General features: G+C 45.0%; 1 protein-coding gene and 1 pseudogene across 1 annotated transcript in view; both read right to left on the bottom strand.

The window, feature by feature from the left end:
- Positions 1-4,591, bottom strand: part of ICA1 (islet cell autoantigen 1) — a 129,647-nt gene extending 125,056 nt beyond the window's left edge. The window contains exons 1-2 of the mRNA XM_075557345.1: positions 4,575-4,591; positions 2,341-2,506 (exon numbers count right to left, since the gene is read on the bottom strand). Coding sequence (XP_075413460.1) covers positions 2,341-2,506; positions 4,575-4,591 — 183 coding nt within the window. The remainder of the gene's footprint in view (positions 1-2,340; positions 2,507-4,574) is intronic.
- A 407-nt stretch (positions 4,592-4,998) lies between these two features.
- Positions 4,999-16,949, bottom strand: LOC142456061 (glyceraldehyde-3-phosphate dehydrogenase-like; annotated as a pseudogene).
- Between the last annotated feature and the right edge of the window lie 1,118 nt (positions 16,950-18,067).

The following is an 18,067-nucleotide window of genomic DNA, read 5'->3' as shown; positions in this document are numbered from 1 at the left end:
TCACCTTCCTGACATGATCGCTGAAGACAAACCGGGTGCATAAGAAAATGTGGTAAAGAAAGCTGATGGTGCCTGGCTATCAAAAGATATAGCAACTGGGGTCTTAAAGGCTTGAAGATAAACAAGTGGCCATCTAGCTCAGAAGCAACAAAGCCCACATGGAAGAAGCACACAAGGAGGTGTCTATGAGATCAGATATCAGGTATTAAAGAACAAAAAATCATATCATTGTGAATAGGGGGAGTGCGGAGTGGGGACTCAAAGCTGTGCTGTAGGCAACTGGACATCCCCTTACAGCAGGATTGAGGGGAGGAGACGAGCCAGTCAGGGTGCATGCAGGGTAGCAACGATGAAACAAACAACTTACCTCTAGTTCTTTAATGCTTCCTCCCAGCCACTATCATGATCCCAATGCTACCTTACAAATCCGGTTAGACCAGAGGATGTACACTGGCATGGATAGAAACTGGAAACACAGGGAATCCAGGACAGATGATCCTTTCAGGACCAATGGTGAGAGTGGCGATAATGGGAGGGTAGAGCAAAGGTGGGGGAGAAAGGAGGGACTATCACAATGATCTATCTATAACCCCCTCCCTGGGGGATGGACAACAGAAAAGTGGGTGAAGGGAGACATCGGACAGTGCAAGATATGACAAAATAATAATAATTTATAAATTACAAGGGTTCATGAGGGAGGGGGCAGGGAGGGAAAGGAAATATGAGTAGCCTGATACCAAGGGCTCCAGGAGAAAGCAAATGTTTTGAGAATGATGAAGGCAACAAATGTACAAATGTGCTAGACACAGGGATAGATGGATGGATTGCATTAAGAATTGTACAAGCCCCCAATAAAATGATTTAAAAAAAAGAAAAATGTCCTCTATATGGTTCTTCAAAAATCAAAAAACATGAGGGGGATTCAAAAAAAGTTCTTGGGAAAATAGAAATAGAAGATAACATGATTAAAAACAAAAACCAATATAACCCAGGCAACTCACATCTTTCCATGCAGCCCTCCTCGTTCCAGGATAACCATGGTTTCCAGTGACCTGGCTACCCGTCTCTGAAAGATTTTGCCGAATTGAGCTTTTTATTCTATTCTCATTTCTATAGCTTACATATTAGATCTAGGCCTCTTTTGAATCCTTACCAGACCATCTCACATATTCTTCCTCGTAGTGCCCGGCCTTCGCAGATTCGATACGTGGCCTTTGGCATTTGAACCAAGTAGTCAGTACAGAGGAGCCCAGATGGTACAGCTGTTCCACGTGGGGTTGTGAGCTGCATAACTGGCAGTTAAAAACCACCAGCGCCCCGCTGGAGAGAGACTGGACAGTCTACTCCTGTAAACAGTCTCAGCAACCCACGGGGGTCACTAAGAGTCACCACTGACTCAATGACAATGAGTGAGCTTTTCATCTCTAGAAATATCTAGCAAGACAAGGAGTTGCATGCCTTCTGCCCGTTCTATTAATGCTCTATAATCAACCAGCTATGAATACAAACTCTCTGCCATCGAGTCCATGCTGAGACTGTAGCTCTTCATGGGGGTAGCAGACCAGTCTTTCTCCCGTGGAGCTTCTGGTGGTGGTTTGGAACTGCCGTCCATACATATCACAGCCCAAAGTGTGACCACTAAGCCACCAAGGATCCGGATTTGAATACAGCTTTCTGTATAATCAACTAGTTGAACTGAATATCTGCTTAGTTAATCCATTCTAGAAATATGCAGGGTTCAACATTAAACTTATTAGATTTTACAGTCGAGGATCTTTTACCATCTTTATGATTAAAACCTTGGCAGTGCAAAAACGGTTGCATGCTTTACTAATAGAAGGGCCACCGGCTCCAACCCAGTGACTGGGAGGCAGGCCTGGTGTTCTGCTTCCAAAGGATCACAGCCTTGAAGACCCTTTGGAACCATGTCCTCAGTCCCTGTGCCACCAGGAGTTGAGGCGGACTCACCAGCAAGTCTAGCACAACAATCTTCAGCCCCACCCCCACCCTGGTGATGCATCAGCTGTCACTAGCGGAGCTCTTTGACTGCGTCGCACAGCTCAGCACACAATTATTAAGAAACTGCCACATGCTGTGCATGCCAAATAAGTGCATGAAAACAAACTGACTTGAGCCAGGAGCTAGTGCTTACAGGATAATTCGTAGCTTTAAAAACAATATGCCGGGGTGTAATTTACCTGGTGCTATAGTTTTTCCATGAGCCGGTTGTTTATAAATAGATTTTCAAATGCAAAGCACACCTTTGCTTGGCTGGGAGGTAACCCTCGGGACCTTGATCCCAGCTTGGCGGCGTGCTGAGACCGAGGGAGGGAGGCTCACCTCCAGTTTGGCATCCAGGTCTGCGTCCGAGGCAACCACATACTCATCTTCTTTCTTCCCCGTGGCTTTAATAAACGCCTGCTTCGTCTCCCAGTACTTGCGCTGCATTTTATTTACAACGGACTTGTCTTGAGCATGCCGATCACGTAAGTCCCAGGGATAACTGCTAAAAAAAAAAGTAGTAATTTGATTTGTGACTTCCCTAATAACTGAGATAAGATTAGCCTGAAAAGAGCCTTTCAAATCATGCTTTAGAAGTGCCTTCTGTATGGCTATCCTACGGAATGTCAAACAACTCTCCCTTTCTCCCCAAACTCAAAAAGTAAACTAAGGAAAATGAGACACTTTAGCAGGAAAATGACAAACTAAGCCTTGAAGAGGGTTCTGACCCAAGGCACACACTCCAGTAGGCCAGACACAGTCATACACAAAGGTGCCCAGCACCCTACTGTCTCGGTGAACAGCTAAGTGATGGCAGAAGCAGAGAAAAGAAGCATCTATTACAGAGTTTTAATATCAGAAACGTTAAATTCTTAAATACAAATGCTTGGAGTGAAAATATCAGGTCATTCTTCAGGAAGTGCATGCAAAACCATAAATAAGTAAGTAGATGGAAATATGAACAGAGATTGAGAATTAAATGGAAATTTGTAAAAATGACCTGAGGCCCCAAATATTGGCAGAAAGCTTATCATTGGCAGTTGACCCTTCTGCCTATTTTGTCTACAGTGTTTTTCCACCTAAGTTCCTACACCAAAGTCCCACACTGAGATGGAAGCGTCTCCCTTCCTTTCACCACATTCTAGTGCTGATGATGTGGCCCCGTAAAGATTACAGCCTAGCACACCTGATGGGGCAGTTCCACTCGAGGGTCAGTGGGAATCGACTCAAGGGCACACAACCACTAAGCCCCACCCGGTCCAGCACTCATCTGAATGGGTCGGGCGGCTCCTGCATGGGAACAAGCTTTGGAGAAGCAGTGCAAAGGGAAGGGAAGAGCACACGTTTCAGGACACTCCGCGCGCCACTCTTCCAGGGGAGTGACTGCCTTCTCCCAGGGGCCTGTTGCCTGAACGGAGCTCTCCCATTGGTAGAATGAGGCAGGAAGGAAACAAAAGAAAACAAAAAACTCTCAGAGAACAGTCAATGGGGCTTCTAAGGGAAATGAAACCCCTCAGCCTCTATGCATTACCTTGATAAGCTCATTACATTTTTACACATGCTAAACTTCTTTTGAAGTTTGTCGTTTGATATAGAGATGACTTAGGCTTGGCTGAGTGGAAAAGGACCGAAAATTAAATTTCTTCTTTTAATTCATTGTTTATTTGAACATGAAAACACTGTTTTCCAGGATAAAAAAAGTAAAAAAATGATTTGCTTGATGGATCATGGGTTTAAAAGAATTTAGAAACACTGGAGGTAACAACGTGCTATTAGCTCTGGGGTGGCCATGAAATGAGTCTGAGTTGTGTTTGGCTGCAGAATGCAAGTTATTGTAGAGCTATATACTATATGAAATCCACCTAGCGCGCCTCACCTCAATGTTAGAAGACGCACATACAATGGCAATACAGTGTCTTAATGCTCGTGGCATCAAAAAGCCCTCCACTTCTCAAGATGGCATTTTTTCCGTAAAAGCACTCATTAGAAATCATTTTAAAAAAAGCAACCAGACTCACGACCTCAAGTTGATTCCACCACATCGTGAACCTGTGGGACACAGCAGTGGAATGACTGCTGTGGGTTTCTGAGCGTTGACATCTTAAAGGAGAACAGAGCCTCATCTTTCTCCCACTGATGTGGTTAGCATCCCAGTGCATTGTGGGTCACAGTTTGTGACATGGTTGGCTCTTGGCTTTCACATGACATTTAGTAGGGATATTGAACTTGATGACATAGAAGCCCTGGTGCGTGCGTAGTGGTTACAAGTTCAACTGCAATCCCCAGGGCCAGGAGTCTGCACCATGGCCGCTCCTCAGAAGAAAGACAGGCTTTCTACTTACACAAACAGTTGCAGTCTCAGAAACTCACAGAGACAGTTCCACCCTGTCCCACTAGGGTCACGATGAGTTGGCCATGACTCGATGGCAGTGAGTTTTGAGGCAAAGTGCAGAATATTTTGTCGCTCATGTGACCCTTGGCTTTGCCTTCAATAGACATTTAACTCAGGATGTGGCATGTCCCCTCTCCTTTCAGTAGACGCTCTCAATTCTGAAAGAGTATCAATCACTTACCATTTGCGTCCTGACATGCTTTTTCCTTCTTCTTTTTTTACTGCTGATGATTTGGGGAGAAGGGGCAGGGAAAAAGCATGAGAGGATAAGTTATATTACAACCTGAAATAAAACAAATGTTTAATAGTTACACACTATACTAAATTATACATTAATTTGCCACTTTTATAAAATGATTTAAGCTAAGCTATTTCTAGTTGCATTTTAGGAGCCAAATGTTTTTTTTGTTTTTGCTGGGTATAGTGTACTTTATTGATGGTACATGATGAGGTTGGGTTCTTTAAGCCCCTCCCCTTCCTTCAGGGGGTCGGGATGTTATATTCTCAGTGTGTTGGGGGATTGAATTGGGGGCAAAGACTCCCCAGCAGCGGAGGGCCTTTCTTTCTCTAGTGCTGTTGCTGGAGCTGGTGGTCCAGAGGGGCTCTTACTCCCCGGAGGCCATGTGGACCATGAGGCCCACCACCCTGTTGCTGTAGCCAAATTCACTGTCATGTCTCAGGAATGAGCTTGACAGAGTGGTCATTGAGGGCAATGCCAGCCCCAGCATCAAAGGTGGAAGAGTGGGGGGGGTGTCACTTTTGAAGTCACAGAAGACAACCTGGTCCTCAGTGTAGCCCAGGATGCCCTTTAGGGGATCATCGGGCACCTGCTTCACCACCTTCTTGATGTCATTGTATTTGGCAGCTTTCTCCAGATGACAGATGAGATCCATGATGGACACATTGGGGGTGGGGACATGGAAGGCCATGTCAGTCAGTTTCCCATTCAGCTCTGGGATAACCTTGCCCACAGCCTTGGCTGCGCCACCAGAAGCGGCGATGATGTTCTGGGCAGCCCCATGGCCATCACGGCAGAGTTTCCCAGAGGGGCCGTCCACGGTCTTCTAGGTGGCAGTGATGGCATGGACTTGGTCATGAGTCCTTCTACAACGCCAAAATTGTCATGGATGACCTTGGCCAGGGGGCTAAGCAGTTGGTGGTTGCTGGAGGCATTGCTGACACTCTGGAGGGAGTTGTCCTACTTCTCATGGTCCACGCCCATCACAAACATGGGGCATCGGCAGAAGGGGCAGAGCTGATCACCCTTCAAGTGAGCCCCAGCCTTCTCCATGGTGGTGAAGACACCAGTGGACTCCACGACATACTTGGCACCGGCCTCTTGATAGATTGATGTTGGCGGGATCACGCTCCTGGAAGATGGTGATGGCCTTCCCATTGATGATAACCTTCCCATCTCAGCCTTGACAATGCCATTGAACTTGCTGTGGGTGGAATCATACTGCAAAACGTAGACCATGTAGTGCAGATCAATGAAGGGGTAATTGATGGCAACAGGATCCACTTTGCCAGAAATTAAAGAAGTCCTGGTGACCAGGTACCCAGTGCGGCTGAATCTGTTCACTCCGACCTTCACTATCGTGTCTCGGAATGCGGCTGGGACTGCACAGCAACCGGAGAGGCAGCTGTCTGTCCCACGAGGAGGAGCAGAGAGCTGCCAAATGATATTTTATTGTACGGCACAGAGGTGTGAAAAATAGTTGAACTAGATAAGCAAAATGAATCCAAATTAAACTAATTGCCGTTGAGTTGTTTCCTACTCTTTGGTGACCCACAGGCCATTGTAGAACTGCTCCATCGGGCTTCCAAGACTGTCAGTGTTGATGGAAGCAGACAGCCACACCTTTCTCCCGAGAGCTGCTGGTGGGTTCGGAGATGCCACTGTCTTTCAGTGAGCAACAGCCTTCACCACTGGCCCACTAGGATGCCTTAGTTAGGTAACACTGGAAGGGACCGTCTCAACTGAGTAAGTCATCAGGCAGAGTTTGGATGAGAAAACCAGGTTGTGGGAGAATACGTAAACATACTGTTTGCATAAAGTTTCCAAACATGACAAAAAGCAGCGTAAGTTATTGGGGATGTAAAGAAATAGAGTCAAGAGCTGCTTATGAGTGATGAACACTAAATTCTGGGTAGCATTACTGCCGTAGGGGAGAGCTGGGAATGTGATCTGAGAGGGCTCTGAGAGACTTCAGTTGTTCTCTTAGTTACTGAGTATTTTAGTGTATTATAGCTGTATGTCTCCTTATGGGCTTGAATTACTGCACAATCCACCTTTTAAGACACCAAATCAGGGCACAAGGAAAAGCAAACACGTCCACAGGCTGCCATGGGAGACCACAGGAGAGAAACATGATTGTTATAGCCATGCCTCTCCTAGCCTCATCATATTTTTCCTTTCGTTCCTAACACCAAAGTCACTCACTAATGTCCGTCAGTCCACTTGCCCCACTCAGAAGCAAGCGCACGCCCTGGCAGGCTCAGCCAGCCCAGCCACACAGCCCGCAGGTGCGCACCAGACCCAGGAGAGTGCAGTGCCCACAGACGAGTTCAAGGACCTCAGGCCGGGCACGAACTGCTGGCCGTTGAAGGAAGAGCTCAGCACGAGAATCCACCTTCCTCCCCTGGCCTCAGAAAGGGGCCATCCCTGAACTTATTAGAGCTGGGCCCGGCTTGAAGGAAATGACATGAAAACGTGACATTCGAGGTATTCGGAAAGAAAGGCAGGGAAATTTGCCCGCTATTGGCACCACAGAGGGCATCCAGGCATTTGGGCAAGTGGCTCTGGCAGTGCCATTCATGATGAATCAGCACTGTCCTTCACTCAGGACAACTGTGGAGAGGCCACAAGCTTCCAGTCCTTTCTCCACCCACACAGCCGCACTGCAAATGCGGTCTTAGTCCAATTAGCTCAAAACCAAAACCTCGCATAGAAAGAAGTTGTGCAAAGAAAACAAGCATTATACGCTTATCCTCAGTTTGATTCCCCTGTTCACTACATTGGATAGCGGATTACTCTTTGATGAATAACAACTCAAGTTTCTAATAGTGTAATAGCTAATATTCACTGCGCCTACAGCTCCCTCTACTTAGATTTCAGGCTCTTACCAAATCACGGTGCTATAGGTTGAGGTGTCTTTCCTTGTGATTATGATCAAAATACGGTGTATGGACCATTTGTCTTAGAATCTTCTGGTGTAAAATATGCATATTGCTGGGTCCATTCCCTGCCCACTGAGCAAGAATCTGCAGGAATGGATCTGGGCATCTAACTGTGTATCAGGATTTGCAATGCAAAGCACACTAAAGTCTGAAAAAGCAAATGGACCCCAGGAAAATCCTTTCTGGAAATGGATGTTAAACTGCTGGATGATACGGCCTGAGAGAAAAGACCAAAATCAGGGCTCAGCTGAGTGGCTGATTAGAAGGCAGCTATTGCTGAGCTCATGTCTCTTCCCTGTCTGCTCCAGGCACACACAGGAGGGACGACTAATAAACACCCGACCTCCTGACATAATCCATCTCATCATATGCTATCATCTTTCAAATTCCGTGTTAACGTCACCACTGAAAGAAATCCTCATAATCCTGAAAAGAGATTTCTGACTCAGGGGGCAGTACTTGGCACCTCGCCTGACCTGGCTGGGGGACATTCACAAAAGTCAGCAGATAGACCAGGAACTGTTTATAGGCTTTCCCCCGCCCCCCACACACCTTTTTGAATTGATATCTGTTTATCTAAGATAGGCGGGATAAACAATCCCAAGGAGAAAGCAACAAGGCCAATGGTTCTGAGAAGCATAGGAGAAGAGGAGGTGGGAAGCCAACAAACTCAGGGACAGGGGAACAACAAGGGATCTAAATTCAACAGTGAGGAGGGTGCTGAGTGCCTGGTGATTGATCAATTGTAATGTAGGTGAGAAGAACTACTAGGAGTGGAATGAAGGAAACCAGATAGTGGGGAAGAAGGGAAGTAAAAGGAAATAGAGGAAAGGACTAGGAGGTAAAAGCTATATTGAGAGCTATAAACATACACGTGTATATATGTAAATACATTAATATATAAAGATAGGGGTATTGGGCTATGTGCATATATGTATATGTTAAAGTATTACGGTAGCAAATGGACTTTGGGCCTCTACTTTTTAAAAAATTAAATCATTAAATTGGGGGCTTTCGCAGCTCTTCTAACAATCCATACATCTATCATGTCAAACACATCTGTACAAATGTTGCCATCATCCTTTTTCAAAACATTTTCTTTCTACTTGAGCTCTTTGTGTCAGCTCATTTTTCCACCTTCCCCCACCCTCCCACCCTCGTGAACCATCGATAAATTATAAATTACTTTTATTCTCATAACTTACACCATCTGCTATCTCCCTTCTCCCATGTTTCTGTTGTTCATCACCCTGGGGAGAGGGGTGTTATACGTCAATCATTGTGATCGGTTTCCGCTCTCTCCTCCCATCTTCCCCCTGTCCTCAGCCACTTCATATTTCGTCAAAATGCTGTCTTTGGTCCCCTCAAGTGTCCCCATGCTCTACCAGCAGAATACTTCCTTGGAGGGAACCTGTGCACAAGAGTCTGTTCAACATCTCAGCGAAAGCTAGCAAGCTCTTCCACCACCACATCAAACAGACTGACGCCGAGGGGTGGGCAGTTAGACTGACTCCCCTAGTGCGGACGGACAGACGGGACCACGCCGTGAGTGTGGGCTGGCCAGAATGGCTGCATTCCGTGGCAGCGTTTCCTTGGGGGCAGTGCTGCTTGTGACTGGTCCCCAACCAGAACATGGCTGCCTTTCTTGACAGCAGAAGCTACTGTCTCTCAAGACAAAGGGCTTTCCAGCACTTTAGAGCCTGGTGTTCTCAGTGCATCGAGGCAACTCAGCTCAGAAGCTATTTTAGTAACTCTTAATCGGAGTGAGTCTTGGGGCATTAATATTAAATGCTTGCCATTTTAGGGCTAAATTTTAGTAGAATGTGCAAGTTCAAAAAGGCCCCCCCCCACTTTTTTTCCTTCCTGGGCTTCTTTTTTTAAAATCATTTTATTGGAGACTCATGCACTTCTTTTTTTTTTTTAACAATTTATTGGGGCTCATACAATTCTTATCACAGTTCATACATATACATCAATTGTATAAAGCACATCTGTACAGTCTTTGCCCTAATCATTTTTTTCTCCTCTTTTCTTTTTTTATATTTTATTAGGGACTCATACAACTCTTATCACAATCCATACATATACATACATCAATTGTATAAAGCACATCCATACATTCCCTGCCCCAATCATTCTCAAGGCATTTGCTCTCCACTTAAGCTCCTTGCATCAGGTCCTCTTTTTTTTTCCCCTCCCTCCTCTTTCCCCCCTCCCTCATGTGCCCTTGGAAATTTATACATCGTTATTTTGTCATATCTTGCCCTATCCGGAGTCTCCCTTCCCCCCTTCTCTGCTGTCCCTCTCCCAGGGAAGAGGTCACATGTGGATCCTTGTAATCAGTTCCCCCTTTCCAACCCACTCACCCTCCACTCTCCCAGCATCGTCCCTCACACCCTTGGTCCTGAAGGTATCATCCACCCTGGATTCCCTGTACCTCCAGCCCTCATATGTACCAGTGTACAACCTCTGCCCTATCCAGCCCTGCAAGGTAGAATTCGGATCATGGTAGTTAGGGGGAGAAAGCATCCAGGATCTGGGGGAAAGCTGTGTTCTTCATCGGTACTACCTCGCACCCTAATTAACCCATCTCCTCTCCTAAACCCCTCTATGAGGGGATCTCCATTGGCCGACACTTGGGCCTTGGGTCTCCACTCTGCACTTCCCCCTTCATTTAATATGGTATATATATATATATATATATATATATATATATATACACACATATATACATATACATATTTATAGGTCAAGCATTAAGGTGGCGGAAGGACCTTGGGCCTCTACTCAAACACTCCCTCAATGCTCGTACACTTCTTATCACAATCCATACATACATCCATTGTGTCAAACACGTTTGTTGACATCATCCTTTTTCAAAACATTTCTTTATACTTGAACCCTTGGTATCAGCTCAACTTTTTTCCCTCCTTCATGAACCCTTGATAAATTATTCTTTTCATATCTTACATTGTCCGCTGTCTCCCTTCACCTACTTTTCTGTTTTTCATCCCCTTGGGGAGAGGGGAGGTTAATATGTCTATCATTGTGATCAGTTCCCCTTTTTTCCACCCACCTTCTCCTTCCCCTCCTGGTAACACTACTCTCATTATTGGTCCTGAGGGGGGTATCCGTCCTAGATCCCCTATGTTATGAGCTCTTCTCTGTACCAGTGTACATGCTCTGGTCTAGCTGGATTTGTAAGGTAGAATTGGGGTCATGATAGTGGGAGGAGAAAGCATTAAAGAACTAGAGGAAAGCTGTGTTTTAACGGTGATACGCTGCACCCTGACTGGCTGCCTCTTCCTTGTGACCCTTCCATAAGGAGGTGTCCAATTGTCTATAGATGGGCTTTGGGTCTCCACTCTGCACTCCTCCTCATTCACAGTGATATGATTTTTTTGTTCTGAGTCTTTGATACCTGATCCTATCAACACCTATGATCACACAGGCTGGCGTGCTTCTTCCATGTGGATCTTGTTGCTTCTCAGCTAGATGGCTGCTTGTTTTTCTTCAAGCCTTTAAGACCCCATATGCTCTATCTTTTGATAGTCAGGCACTATCAGTTTTCTTTACCAATTTGCTTATGCACCCATTTTGTGTTCAGCAATTGTGTTGGGAAGGTGAGCATCCCGGGATGCCAGGGTATTAATAAAAAGTGTTCTTGCATTGAGGGAGTACTTGAGTAGAGTTTGGGCCTCTACTCAAGTCTTCCCTCAATGCAAAAACACTTTGTTCTAATAACTGGGCACTGTGTAATACCTTCCTGACAAGATTACTGATGACATAATGTGTGCATAAGCAAATATGGTAAAGAAAGCTGATGGTGCCCAGCTACTAAAACATATAGAATCTGGGTCTTATAGGCTTGAAGTTAAACAAGCAACCACCTAGCAGGGAAGCAACAAAGCCCATGTCAAAGTAACACACCAGCCTGTGATCACAAGGTCTTAATGGGACCAGGTATCAGAAGACCAGAAACAAACAATTATTTCGATGTGAAGGAGAGGGGCCAGAGTTGAGACCCACCACCTGTCTGTTGATAATTGGACATCCCCCCATAGAAGGGACGCATGGAAGAGACCATTCATTCAGGGTGGAGCGTAGCACTGATGAAACACACAATATTCCTCTAGTTCTTTAATGCTTCCTTCCTCACTATCATGACCCCAGTTCTACCTCACAAATCCTGCTAGACTGGAGTATGTACATTGGTACAGATTAGAACTTTTGACACACAGAATCCAGGCCAGATAAACCCCTCAGAAACAGTAATAGGAGTAGCAATTCCATAAGGGTATGGGGAGGAAGGGGGAGTGGGGGTAGGAAATAAGGGGGAACTGATAACAATGATGGATGTATAAGCCCCATTGAGGAGGATGAATAACAGAAATGTGGGTGAAGGGATACAGAGGTTGGTGTAATATATGAATAATAATATATAACTTATTAAAGGCTCACAAGGTGGTAGGGTGGGCAAGGGAGGAAAAAAAAGAGGATCTGTTATCAAAGGGCTGAAGTAGAAAGATAGTATTTTGAAAATGATGATGGCAACATATGTACAAGTTCACTTGATTTATGAATTGTTATAATATCTGTAAGAGCCCCCAATACAATGATACAAAAAGAAATCCTCATAATCCTCATCAAGTTATTCTTTCCAGTTCAAACAGTTGTTTATCAAATAGATCCTGAGCACCTACTTCATGTGAGCCTGGCACTGTCCTCGGCCTCAAGGAGCTTGTAGGACCACATCAGCCCTGCCTCGTATAAATATGCTGAGTCATTATGTAATCTTAAAGGTCCTAATAGCCAGATTAAAAAAGTAAGAAGAAATGACAAATTAATTTTAATATTAGTTAATCCAATATAGCTAAAGTATTATCTTAACATCCAATCAATATAAAATTAGTACAGTCTACATTCTCTATGTACAAGTCTTCGAAATTACACTTAGAAATTATTTCAATTTATGCTAGCCACATTTTACATGCTCAATCATCTTATGTGGTTAAACAAAGAAACCACCTCACAGCCCTCAAGTCAATTCCAACTCACGGTGACCCTACAGAACAGAACACCACTGCCCTTTGCGTTTCAGAGACTGTACATCTACCTGGGTGTAGAAAGCTTCATCTTCCTCCCATGCCCCCAGAGCTCCTTTTGTGGTTAGTGGCCATAAAACTGGACAGTGCAGGACAGGACTAGATAGACATATAGACATAATTTCCAGGTCCAGCAGACCCTTGATGTTTGACAAACTCCACACCTAGGACCACTGAATAGATTCTGACTGTAGGATTTCTGAGACCGTGTATCTCTATGGGACCTGACAGCCTCCTCTTTCTCCAGAGAAGTGACTGGTGTGCTTGAAGCACGCACCTGATAGTAAACAGCCCAACACCAAACCGTCAGAGATATTTTCAAGGGATCTATAAAAGGACCTTCCAGGATTCCGAGATTTTTAACCTGCTGGAAAGTAGAATTTCTCTATAAAACACAGTAGAGTTTATGATGAGCTAATAAAGTTCATGGTTTTGCAAAAGAAACTACTGTTCCATTTTCAACGTGAGAAACTTAGGAAACAAGTCCAGAAAGAATTTTGTCTTCAGTGCTTTAATGGTTCTGTGTCCATTTTGCCTTGAGAGATAAGCAAAGAGAAAATATTAAAGTTGCTTATGAATTTTGAGGATGATAATAACAAAGGCAAAACATGAAATCTTGTTATTGTCAGCAAAACTTGACAAGAATGTGTTTCGCCAAATCGTATCTTCCCAAGGAAGACAAAGGAGATAAGCCTTTAGAAATAAGGTCAGCTCAAAGAAGCTGGTTACCAGGTCTCAAAGTTACCAGGTCCCAGAGCCAGATCCTAATTTTTACATCACAATGCTAAGGAAGAGAGTCAGGGAGGAGCAGGGTTACTCTGTCGGACAGACCTGAAGACACTGTCTCCCTGCTCAGATGTAGGCCTGCTGTTGAGGTTGGCATCTAATTCTTAAGCAACAAAAAATATGAGCACTCACCAATTCCCCTCTAATTTGCCCTGGTTGAACCTTGATGAGGTTGCAGTATGTAACCACATGATTCAAGAGCAGACATTAAAACTACAACCCATCTGGCTGAGAGAGACTATTTTTCACTGTGGCAGAAACTGGGAGAATGGGGAGGAAGGACATTTGGCTCAGATTTTGGGGAGGAGTTGTAAGCATCCCTGGGTGGCGCCAAGAGTTAAGCACTAGGCTCTCCACACCACCAAAAGGCTGATGGGCATGAATCCACCCAGACTGGTGGTGGGAGTGAGCATCAGGGAAGGGGACAGTGGGTGGGTGGGGGGGTGTTATTCCCAGTACAAGCAAAGCTATGACCAATGAATGCTTCCACAGCTGAGCTGCACAGTGTGCACAGGAGCACGTTACCATCTACAGCTTAATGGTTCCCTCAAATGATCAAAATGACATTTCTTTTTTTTCCCCAAATCCATTTTAATTTTATTTTGCCTCTTCTTTTTTTTAAATCATTTTATTGGAGGCTCATACAACTCTTATCACAATCCATACATACATCAATTGCACAAAGCACATTTGTGCATTCATTGTCCTCATCATTCTCAAAACATTTGCTCTCCACTTAAGCCCTTGGTGGCGTCAGCTCCTCATTTCCCCCTCCCTCTCAGCTCCCTGCTCCCTCATGAACCTTTGATCATTTATAAATTATAACTTTGTCATATCACACACTGTCTGACATTTCCCTTCACCCACTTCTCTGTTGTCCACCTCCCAGGGAGAAGGTTCTATGTAGATTCCTGTAATCGGTTTCCCCTTTCCACCCCACCCTCCCTCCACCTCCTGGTATCGCCACTCTCAGCACTGGCCCTGAAGGGATCATCCGTTCTGGATTCCCTGTGCTTCCAATTCCTATCTGTACCAGTGTACAGGTCTTACAGGCCTGTAAGACCTAGATGCTATATCTTTTGATAGCCAGGCACCATCAGCTTTCTTTACCACATTTGCTTATGCACCCATTTGTCTTCAGCAATCGTATCAGGGAGGTGAGCACACAATGATATGATTTTTGGAGGTCTGGTAGGGTGTGGTCAGGGTAATGTAACCCAGAGGAATTATTGAAACCCAAATGAAGGCTGAGCATGATAGTGGGATAAGAGGTAAGTAAAAGGAAATAGAGGAAAGAGCTAGGAGGCAAAGGACATTTATAGAGGTCTAAATAAAGGCATGTACATATATAAATATATTTAGAGATGATGGGGAAATAGATCTATGTGCATATATTTATAGGTTTAGTATTAAGGTAGCAGATGGACATTGGGCCTTTACTCAAGTACTCCCTCAATGAAAGAATACTTTGTTCTATTAAACTGGCATTCCATGATGCTCACCTTCCTGATACGATCACTAAAGACAAAGCAGGTGAATAAGCAATTGCGGTAAAAAAAAGCTGATGGAGTCTGGCTATCAAAAGATATAGCGTCTATGTAGGGTCTTAAAGGCTTGAAGGTAAACAAGTGACCATCTAGCTCAGAAGCAACAAGTCCACACAGAAGAAGCACACAACCTGTGTGCTCACAGGTGGCCAAAGGGATCAGTTATCAAGCATCAAAGAACTAAATGGCATTCCTGAGGTCAATGTTTTAATGCCAGTGTAGCTCATCTCTCAGTAGTCTTTTCAATAGGAAATAAAAGCCTGCCAATCCATGATTCTGCTGCAGACTTTGACCTCTGCCGAGTCAACTTTGGCTATCTGGCCTCACGTGGCTCCCTATAAAATGCACTGACTCTCTACCAAATACGGTGGTCTTTCCTCTAATTTCTAGCAACATAGATTATTCTTCCACTTGAAGGTCAATCAACTTGCCCTCTAGCCACCATTTTCTTCTTCTGTCCTGGAGTCTCTGAGAGTTTATGGTTTGAGCTCCCCAGGAGGCAGGCACCTTGCAAGGAAGGCCTGGAAATCTCCTCTGTCTGCAGGAAACTACTGCTCGGCGACATGCGGTGTCGCTGGGAGCTGGCACTGACCTCTCCAAGGAGTGCACTGCCGTCAAATCTATTCTGATGCCTGGTGACCTTCGAAGACAGAACCCAACTGCCTCATCCTTCTCCTGCAAAGCGGCTGCAAGTCAGTTTTGAACTATTGACCTCATGGTTAGCAGTCCAATAAGTAACCCACTATGCCACCAGGGCACCTGGAACTGACTTCCAAACCAAACTCATTGCCGTCGAGTCGATTTGGACTCCTAGCTCAGGCCTTCTCAACTCCTTTATTTCACAGTCAAGCGCTCTGAGCTTTTCTCCACAAGCCAGGGGGAATTTTGCGTTAAGGGTCCACCTCACATCCCATCCCCTTGACCTTTGACTACCCACTTCCCCTTCTTGAAATGCTTTCCTTCCTAGGTCTCTAGGTAAATGTTTTCTGTACTTCTGATCCTTTCCAATTTTGCTTAGTGGCTCCTCTTCTCTGCCCACATCTCAGAGATTAGTAATCCATAACACTCCAACCTCTATCACACTTTACTTGTTCTCTCTGCAACTGAACCCAACCAACAAAGCTGTGGGACACATCCCCCACTCCCCACACAAAAATCACTGCCAGTGGGTTGATTTCAATTTATAGGGATGCTGTCCAGGGTTTCTAAGTCTGTACATCTTCACAAGTGCAGATAGCCTCATCTTTCTTCTGCAGAGCTGCTGGAGGGTTTGAACCGCTGACTTTGCAGCTGGCAGTCCAATGCTTACTCTGTAGTACCACCACCTGGGTCCCTTCATGCTGTGCCCACATCTTCCCAAATTCAACAACTCTCTAGAGCACCAGGCCCACATTTCTATCTCTTTATTGTGATTTCTGTAGGATACCTCATCAGCATATCAAACTTCTCTCTCCATTTGCAACCCATGTCATTCTTGTTGTGGTATCTGTGTTGATGTGCTGTTGTGTATACCGATTACCATGCTGCGACCCCTGAGCGGTCCAACTTCAACACTTGATTTCTCTCGCATCTCTGGTAGCCACTTCTCTGCTTATCCAAGACTATTCCAGTTGACAACTTTTGTCCTGACATTCTTTCTGGTTTAGTGTTTTACTTTCTAAAAGTATTGTGGCTTAAAAAATATCGTTCTGACCATTCCGCTTCTAAGACCACTATGAGCTAATTACAGATTACTGGCCGGTATTTTCTGCCTTACCTCTCAAGTCATGCACATATGGGTACTTTTGTTGGGCATACTTTCTTCATTCCCAAACCTTTTTTATCTATTGGTCCTTTAAGACTCATCTCACGGGTCTCCTCTCTCATGAAAGATTCAGGCTGTCCTCCATCTTTTCTGTCTGGATCAGGTACCTCTGTCGTGGGCTTCACTACCGCCATGTGCTGCCTCCAGCCCTGCTCTTGTGAAATGTTTACGTCTCTCACTAGGTTGTTTATTACTTGAAGGCAAGGTAGGGTCTGGGTTTGAGGAGTCAACACATTTGCATGGAAGCCCGAGGCACCTTTGCATCAGCAATGTAGCCATCACCCCCAGCCTCTCATGAATTCATTCTCTCACACTGGGCTTGGAATTCACGGTAGTACAAATGACTAGTGCAATACAGCTATAAACTAAAAGGTTAGAAGTTCCAGTCCAACCAGAGGTGCCTAGGAAAGCCTGGCGGTCTACTTCTAACCAAGTAGCCATTGAAAATCCTTCCAAACACAGATGTGAAAGGCTAGCAGTCGTACTGTCAGACCCTGTCTAACTTAGGAGGCGATCATGTAAATCAAGGTCAGTCCAAGGCAGATCCCTATCCCTACAAGGTAAAGGTCAGACATGCTTCCGCTCTCTAAGTCTGTCACCAGCTCTGGCACCAACTGTCCCTCCCATGGCACTCTCTACTTCTCTTCTCTTCTGGGTTTGAAATATCCACACAGAATTCACAGAGCATACTTAGAGTTAGCAGTTTGTTAGTAAGTAACAGCGCACAACTCAGGATCGGGGTCCTGAAGCATGTAAGCAAAGTCTCCCTTCTTCGGGACATGTCTCCAGGGCAGGTTCCTTTTGCACCCTCTCCCCGCCCCCAACCGCAAACAGGCTCCTCTCAGCTCCCTCAGGACCAGCTGTTCTGGGCCTGCTGCCTGTCACCTAGGGTTCCTTCTAAGCCTGTCAGTACCATCGGCCCCTGGGCCACTTGCTATCTTTAGCCCTAGACTTACTATATTCTGCTTTTAAAAAAAATCATTTTATTGGGGCTCATACAACTTTTATCACAATTCACACATGCATCAATTGTGTAAAAGCACCCTTATACATTCGTTGCCCTCATTGTTCTCAAAATTTTCACTTTCTGCTTGGGCTCCTAGAATCAGCTCCCCATTTCCTCCCCACCCCTCCCTCCCTGCTCCCCCTCCCTTATAGTTTATAAATTATTATTTTATTATATCCCTTGATAGTTTCTAAATTATTGTTTTATCATATCTTACACTGCCTGGCATCGTCCTTCTTCCACTTT

Source organism: Tenrec ecaudatus, chromosome 9, assembly GCF_050624435.1.
Source record: "Tenrec ecaudatus isolate mTenEca1 chromosome 9, mTenEca1.hap1, whole genome shotgun sequence".
Taxonomy (NCBI): Eukaryota; Metazoa; Chordata; class Mammalia; order Afrosoricida; family Tenrecidae; genus Tenrec; species Tenrec ecaudatus.
The sequence above is the reverse complement of the archived record's forward strand: the minus strand, read 5'-3'. Positions and strand labels throughout refer to the sequence as shown.